We start from the raw sequence: 8221 nt of genomic DNA, 5'->3' as shown, positions 1-8221 counted from the left end.
TGAAAGTCACCCAAAGGAGAACCTAAAGATCAATGGTACCATTTGCTTTAAAGAAATACAAAAGACATAAAAGTATCCATTGCAAATTTATTATGCATTAGGAAGCTTAACTTAAAAATCAACAGCATAGTAAAAAAAGATATGTTATCTTTGTTCATAGCAGAACAGGTTTCAAAATATATTTTCTTTTAAATGTATTCAGTCAGTACACAATCCTTTATAAAAGTTGTATATATATTTTTTCTGTCAATACTTTCATTATATTTATAAATACAAGATTTACACAGCACCCCATCAAAGAAAATTAAAACTCCTTATGATATAGCTACATATATTTCATACCTATAAAACTTTCAAAGGAGTGCTATGTTAAAGATGGGCCCTAGTTAATGCTCCACTTACCGTGCAGCAAAACACATAAATCTGTAAAGTTTTCTTTGTCCATAAAACATGTTGAAAAATTAGCAAGACACTTGTGAAACTGAGCTTCCTAAACCCATATTTTAGGAAGGGATTTGCTGTGCATATTCCTATGAGATTTAAAATGCAGATAACAGATGAAAACGAAGACTGAAAACAAATGCCTACATATAACAGTTAAGGTAGGGATGTGATACAGTCAAAAGCAGGACACAGGATATGTGGGTGGGAGTAAATAGTAACAAAACATTACATGAGTCTAAACTTGGATATAAACTCCACTGGCATCCAGTTACTAACTCTCATCTGCACTTAGGAATGTTTACCTTGTTGAGAACCTTCTTACAAGCACCCTCCAATTTCTATGTTGCCACCAGAATGCTTGATGTATCTTTTTCTTCTGTAAAATCACCATGGATCTAACCAAGACATTAGGTCCAGGAATCTGAACTGCTAGTTCTTCATGATTTAGATTTATTAAAAAATTTTCCTTCCTCTGGTAAAAGTATTAAATAATACTAATCAGTATTGTTACTATCCAGAGGTGTATATGCTGAATTTCATTCTAGCCAAGAATAGGAAGTAGAGAAAGAAAGGAGAGTAAGACTAGATTTTTGCTGACCTTAGAACAAAGGCAACAGATCCCTGATACTGAGCAACTCCTGAAGCAGCCACTCACAAACTGTCATGGGATAAACGCACACAGTTCAGAGGAACAGGAAAGGAGAAAATATGGGATTTTTTATCTTAAATTTTGTCAGAGACAGCAGTTGTATTACAATCCTGCACCTTTTGAAAAGGACATGATCACTCCTACACTGACATTATTAAAGGAAAGCCATCATTTCTACCACAGATTTTGAGTGTCTGAATGTGGATCCCAGATAACTTGCAGAAAAGTATATTTCAAATCTTATTTAGTTCTAATGTATAATGAAAAGGAAAAGAATGGGGTAAGAGGCACAGGAGGAGGAAGGGGAGGAAGACAGAGGGACAGAGGTGGTTACTTCTCAAACTCAGCCCTGAAGGGTGCCACTGGTATCCCCGCCCCAGCACCATGAAGTCTCCATGTGGTGTGGCTCCCCCATGGCTCTCAGAGATGGCGTCCACAGAATCCTTTCTGCAGAATTTATAGCTCAGTGCACTGATGCCCAGGCTCTTCGAGGGAAGAAAGCTCCCAGATGCTGCTGTCCTGCAGTAGTGGCTCAATGTCCTCATCACTGCCCCGTTCTGGAGTGTTGGCCAGGCTGCCACTGATACTGTTGCTGTGTTTTTGAATTCCACCTTTACTGTACTCAGGGATGAATACAGCAACCAGGAAAGACATAAAAACTATACACGCCCCAAACAAAAATGGTGGGCCTGGGATGACAGCTCCCTGGTGGGTGTGGAAACAAATGAAGATATGAAGAATTTGGTTAGCCTTTCAAACTAAAATTAGTACTGGATAAACCAAAAAAAAAAAATAAATAAAAACCACACCACTGAAAAGTGAGTTACTTTCTCATTAGCAAATGTTCATTAACTGTCATGGCAAATTCTAACAAAGCCTGGTGTCTGGAATACAATGGAGGGCAACTAATCACTGCTTTCCGACAGCTTAACCAAATATGTAAGCACAGCTGTTTATCTCTAATCTTGCCCTGTGACCAGAGATCATGCAGTCTGTATATGTAAGAACATTAATTCCAGTTTTGTGCAGAAATCTATATTATACATAGATTGGAAGCAGGGAAGTAACAGCAAATAAAAGGTAGAAAAAGCACTTCAGCTCAATTTGTAGCTGGAAGTTTAGGTTATTTCATCTTTTATTTGGCCTCAGTTTCACCAGAGGACAGCATTCTGACCACAGAAATTATGCAGGTGAAAACAGAATCTGAACAAAGGCAAGACAAATATTTTACATAAGACATTATCACTGAAATGATCCCGCCCTAGTCTCAAGAAGCAATGAACACACACTACTGTCAAATACAATAGTAATATTATAAAAATAAGAACACTTTCCAAATTTAAGGTCACAAGATTTTGCTCTAATCAGATACAATTGTTAAAAACTAGGCTTATTACCAAATTACCTGTAGGGCGGCATTGTTAGAAATCAATTCTGGTTCCAACTCAGTCAGTTCCACATGGAACATGTAGAATATGAAGCCATACAAGGCTGGCCCCAGTCCATTACAGAGTCCTCTTATTCCAGTTATGATACCCTGGGCAACTCCTAAGTCAGAACAAAGAAAAGGGAGCCAGTCTTCTCAGAAAAGCATCTCAAGATTGGAGACTTTAGAGCCCTTTTTTTCAAACTATAAAATACTGATTAAGCTGGACTGAGTACCCATCATACTGATATCCATTCATTGTACAAATCTTGTCCTTTTCTATGCCCTTACAATACTCTCCTCACTACCTGTCCTAAGATCTATAAGGATATGAAATGACACCAATGTCTCTAAAATCCCTTTGAGGCTGAATTCCCCCCTGAACAACAGATCTTCCTATAAATACGGAATGATAAAATGAAAAATTTTAATACTCTCAATTTATAGGCAATTTCTACTTTTTTACGGATTGAGATTTTCCTCTTCTACTTATTTAATGGTGCTTTTACAACAAAAATCTGTCCTTTGCATCTTGGATCCCTGCCCAAGTGTCAGTCCATAGGGGTCCTGAATCTGTGTGCTTCTAGCACCTTCTGACAGATTCTGTTCCTCACAGTGATAGCTGTACTCCAAGTACACCTGTACTGAAAAATTCCAGAAGTGTCAATTTCTAGGTATCTCTGGTGTCTCATGTGGCAGGTAAAAAATTAGCTTGAATCATGAGATAGATATTTCTGTAAGTCAAAAACAGTCAAATATAATTCAACCTAATATACTGTGTTCTAATAAGTTTATTTGTTGACATTTAGAAACATCTGTATTAATACATGTAAGCATAAAAGAAGCCAAAGCAAATTCATGCCCTGAGAGACAAGATAAGAGTCTCTTAGAGCCCAGGCAATGCCCATCCTTCAGATAGCTCATGCCTTTACTTCAACCACAGCATCTCCCAAGGATGCTGTCAGCTAAGTGACCGTAACAGGATAAAACACAGATTTGAGGTCTTCAAATGATAACTGCTATATTTAAAATAGATAACCAGCATGGATCTGTTGTTAAAAAAAATAAAAAACAAAAGTAGATATGAATAAAATGGCTAATTTCCAATGTGAAAAAATAAGTGCAACCAATAAACTATCTTTTCCAGTCTAGTTTCTTTTTTTATTGAAACTTTTTAAAGATCTCTAAGACATAAATTTTTTCTTCTTCTAAAATTCACTATTTTCTGACTATAGTCAGGTAAACCATTAAGTGATGGAGAAGAAAAATAATTAATTTCAGCAGTAAGAAGTACCTGATAGGGAAGCCAGAGGCACAAGAAGGATGAAGAGTCTAGACATTTACAGTGCTACTCTATAGAGTCATCTTACTTTTGTCTCTCACTCTGCAATTCAAATATCAAGAACTACGCAGATTTATTTGCTCAGAGAATCATTTTCTAAACTGAGTAAATAATGGACTTTGAGTGATTCCAAATTAAAGAAACTTCAGTGATTACAGTGATTAAATAAAGAACTCATTGTTTTAGTAGCTAGTCTATCAATTATTTAACAGATATTTGTTAAAATATGAGTATAGTCTAGTAAATTCTGACAGTAACATAAAAGAAGAGTCAAAACTGAAAAGAGAAATTAGATAGTTGTATTTCTAAGTATTCTGACTTGCTGTGTCCAGACTTCAAAAATATGAGTATAAAATCAAATCAGGAAGGAAAAGAGAATTTTCCTATTTGTCAAAGTAAAGAGGTATGATTGTTCAGCAGGGACCATACAGCTGTAACCTGTTTCTATGCTGATGTGGAAAGACATCAGAGATGCTCATGATTCTGGCAGGTACATCTCCACTGAGGGAAAGAAACAGTGAGGGGGACAGTGACCTCACCTTGCTGGTTTGAGTCTGCGTTCTGAGAGACGAGGGTACTGACTGCTGGGAACGTAATGCTGGACACGGCGGCCACAATCCCTGCTGCCCACATCATCCTGCAATGACAGGTCAGGCTGTGGTCAGGCGGCAGGCCAGCCCCAGTGAGAGAGCTGTTCAGAGTACAAGCGGCAAAAGCACAAAATGCTTTCTGTTGTCTTATATTAAGTTGTATTTATTTTTTTTCCTCTTTGAAAATTGTTTTTTTTTTTTTTTTTTTTAAACGTAGAACGTTACACAGCACACTGTTTATACTAATACTGATCACTTCATGAGCTGGGAAAGTTTCATTTCTTTATCTTACCTGTCAAAATATGTTTTTCTTCCTGGTTTCTCTATTGTCATCTTTAAATGCAAGCTCAATGAAACTCAAAAGGATTTCTTGTTTCTGTAAAGCCACACTTTTTCTCACCAATTTTCCACTTTTTTCTTTGTACTTTTCAAAGGCTCGCCTCCAAACTGCCCTTAGGCTGCTCAGTTTCCTACCCTCAATAAAGTGTTATGTGCAACCAACTGAGAAAAATGGAGACCTGGAGTTCAGGATGGCATCTTGCAGACTTCTAAGTCTGCTTCCTTTAGACCTTTGTCTCAATGAAAGGAACTTATGTTCCTTTGAACTTATATGTGTGTTAGTATTAAGCGTGAGTGTGAGCAAAGTCCAGTGCCAATTGAGCTAAAAACCTGTTTGGCCAGACTGTCTTGGGGATGACAAGAATAACCTTACTTAAAAGGAGAAACCCTTTAGGTTGATAGAATCAGCTGTTGAACCAAAGTTCCTAGGACTAAAATTAAGGTTTCCAAGAACAAGAAGAATCTACTACTAACCACCTAAAGCATTTAAAGTTCTAAACTGTGTCATTCATTTCCAGTTGGAAAATAAGGACCAAGTCAAACATTTTAAGTGAAGATATGAACTGTAGTATTTGGTAATAGGCACATAAGGAAACTTGCCACGCAACAAAACAGTACTCACTTCTTTTTACTTTTTCTTATTGCACAGGGCTTAATTTGACTTGCTTTCCTATTAACAGGAATCTAACTGTTAGAAGTAATAACTGCCTCTGGGTACAGAAGCTTTTGGAGGAGATCTTAGTGTTCATCTAACTCACATACTTTGTATTATAAAGATTATGTCACTGGCCAATGTCACTCAGCTAATTATAGCAGTAAATCCTGCCATAATCAGTCATTTTTCCTTGTTTTCTTTTTGACTATATGTGCTGTCACCAAAAACTGACAAATGTGTTTAACAATTAGGCATAAAAATTTTTTTGGAGGGCTGGAGAAAGAGATACATATATTTAGTTAAGTAACATCTCACTGAAGCTTGCTGAGGTGAAGGTAATCTGTCTGAATAATGTGGAATTATCTAGCTGTACCCTTCCTCAAACTAAGGCTAAAGGGTTTTTGAAATTTTGAATACACTATGCTAGTAAAGTAACTCCTGCTTCTTTTGCACGAACACTCAACTAATTCAAGCTCCTCTAAAAGATCAATCTGTCATGAGAATCTATTGGAGAGACTTACCATGCTTGAGATCCAAAACCATACCAGGCTAACTGGAACATCTGGAAGCCCAAACCAAGGAGAACAGTGTTCTTATTCCCTAATGATCTCATCAAGCTAGTAAGAAAGACCGTCTGCAAAGCAAAGGGGATAATCATTAGAAATCATATAAGCACAGAGATCTGATGCAAGCTCTGTGGAAAAGCCCATTAATGGTGATCAAGAACCTCTAATTGCAGCCCACTTGACCTGAGACCTTGGAAACCATATAGTACTGATGCAGCTCCAAAAGGAGTGAAGCTTCAAGGGCTTCCCAAACTGACTTGGGCTCAGGGCCTTCAGCCTCCTCCCCAAAAATCTGTTTATGTGTTGCTTGTTGCTGTTCAGTCACTAACTCTTCGACCCCATGGACTGCAGCACATCAGGCTGCACTGTCCTCCACTATATCCCAGAGTTTGCTCAAACTTATGTCCATTGAGTCGTTGATGCCATTGAACCATCTCATCCTCTGTTGCCCCGTTCTCCTCCTGCCTTCAATGTTTCCCAGTATCAGGGTCTTTTATAATGAGTTGGCTCTTTGTTATCAGGTGGCCAAAGTATTAAAGCTTCAGCTTCACTCCTTCCAGTGAATATTCAGGGTTGATTTCCTTTAGGATTGACTGCTTTGACCTCCTTGTAGTCCAATTGGTGGGAGTTAACAGTTTCACAAAGTTGGATTGATACAAATATGATTTTAACAAATATAAAATGCATTAGTCACTCAGTCATCTCTGAGTCTTTGCAACCCCATGGACTACAGAATGCCTGCCTCTTCTATCCATGGAATTCTTTAGGCAAGAATACCAGAGTGAGTTGCCATTCTCTTCTCCAGGGGACTTTCCTAACCCAGAAATTGAACTCGGGTCTCCCACACTGCAGGCAGATTCTTTACTCTCTGAGCCTGCTAAAAAAGTAAGTGAGATAGACTGAAAGGGGATAAGATAAAAGATGAATCTGGGCTAATTAACCAGAGTTAATATAAAAAAAAAATCATAAGCAACTTGAAAGTTTAACATAATTTACACAGACTGGTAAGAGTTAAAAAGTAAAAGGTATTTACCTGAATGTATTCCTATGAGGTATTTGTGGCATTCTCATTTCTCTTCCAGATACACTTATCACAGAAGAGTGTTCCACATGGTCTACCATGCTTTAAAACAGCATATAGCCCCTTCATAGATCCCAGCCTTGTGGTGAAGGGGCTTGCATAACTCAATGAAGCTATGAGCCATGCCCTGCAGGGCCATCCATCACAGACAGGTCATAGTGAAGAGTTCTGAGAGAAGGTGGTCCACTGGAGGAGGGACTGGCAAACTCCTTCAGTGTTCTTGCCTGGAGAACCTCACGAGCAGTATGAAAAGGCAAAAAGATATGACACCAGAAGATGAGCCCCCCAAGTCAGAAGGAATGCAATATGCTACTGGGGAAGATCAGAGGGCAATTATGAATAGGTGCAGAAAGCATTATGTGGGTTGGACAAAACAGGGATGACACTTAGCTGTGGATGTATCTGGTGATCAAAGAAAAGTCTGATGCTATAAAGAACAATACTGCATAGGAACCTGGAATGTTATGTTTATGAATCAAGTTGGACGTAGTCAAGCACAAGATTGAAGAGTGAACATCGACATTTTAGGAATCAGTAAACTAAAATGGACTGGAACGGGTGAATTTAATTCAGATGACCATTATATCTACTACTGTGGGCAAGAATCTCTTAGAAGAAATGGGGTAGCCCTTATAGTCAACAAATGAGTCCAAGACACAGTACTTGGGTGCAATCATAAAAACTATAAAATGATCTCAGTTCATTTTCAAAGCAAACCATTGCAACATCACAGTAATCCAAGTCTATGCTCCAACCACTAATGCTGAAGAAACTGAAGTCAAATAGTTCTCTGAAGACTTACAAGACCTTCTAGAACTAACACCAAAAAAAGATGTCCTTTTCATTATAGGGGACTGGAATGCAAAAGTAGGAAGTCAAGAGATATCTGTAGTAACAGGCAAATTTGGCCTTTGAGTACAAAATGAAGCAGGGCCAAAGCTAACAGACTTTTGCCAAAAGACTGCACTGGTCGTAGCAAACACCCTCTTCTAACAATACAAGGGATGGCTCTACACATGGATTTCACCAAATAGTCAATACTGAAGTCAGGTTGATTATATTCTTTGTAGCCAAAGATGGAGAAGCTTTATACAGTCAGCAAAAACAAGACCTGGAGCTGACTGTGGCT

General features: G+C 38.1%; 1 protein-coding gene across 6 annotated transcripts in view; it reads right to left on the bottom strand.

Annotated features, from left to right (window-relative positions):
• Nucleotides 1-67: 67 nt before the first annotated feature.
• MFSD14B (major facilitator superfamily domain containing 14B) overlaps nucleotides 68-8221 on the bottom strand; it is a 130825-nt gene continuing 122671 nt past the window's right edge. For all 6 annotated transcript variants that reach the window (XM_061424881.1, XM_061424885.1, XM_061424882.1 and 3 more), the window contains 4 exons: nucleotides 5967-6079; nucleotides 4401-4498; nucleotides 2499-2641; nucleotides 68-1798 (listed from right to left, as the gene is read on the bottom strand). In XM_061424881.1, the coding sequence (XP_061280865.1) occupies nucleotides 1550-1798; nucleotides 2499-2641; nucleotides 4401-4498; nucleotides 5967-6079 (603 nt within the window). In that variant the 3' untranslated portion in view covers nucleotides 68-1549. The remainder of the gene's footprint in view (nucleotides 1799-2498; nucleotides 2642-4400; nucleotides 4499-5966; nucleotides 6080-8221) is intronic.

Source organism: Bos javanicus, chromosome 8, assembly GCF_032452875.1.
Source record: "Bos javanicus breed banteng chromosome 8, ARS-OSU_banteng_1.0, whole genome shotgun sequence".
NCBI lineage: Eukaryota > Metazoa > Chordata > Mammalia > Artiodactyla > Bovidae > Bos > Bos javanicus.
This window is presented reverse-complemented; position numbering and strand designations above follow the sequence as displayed.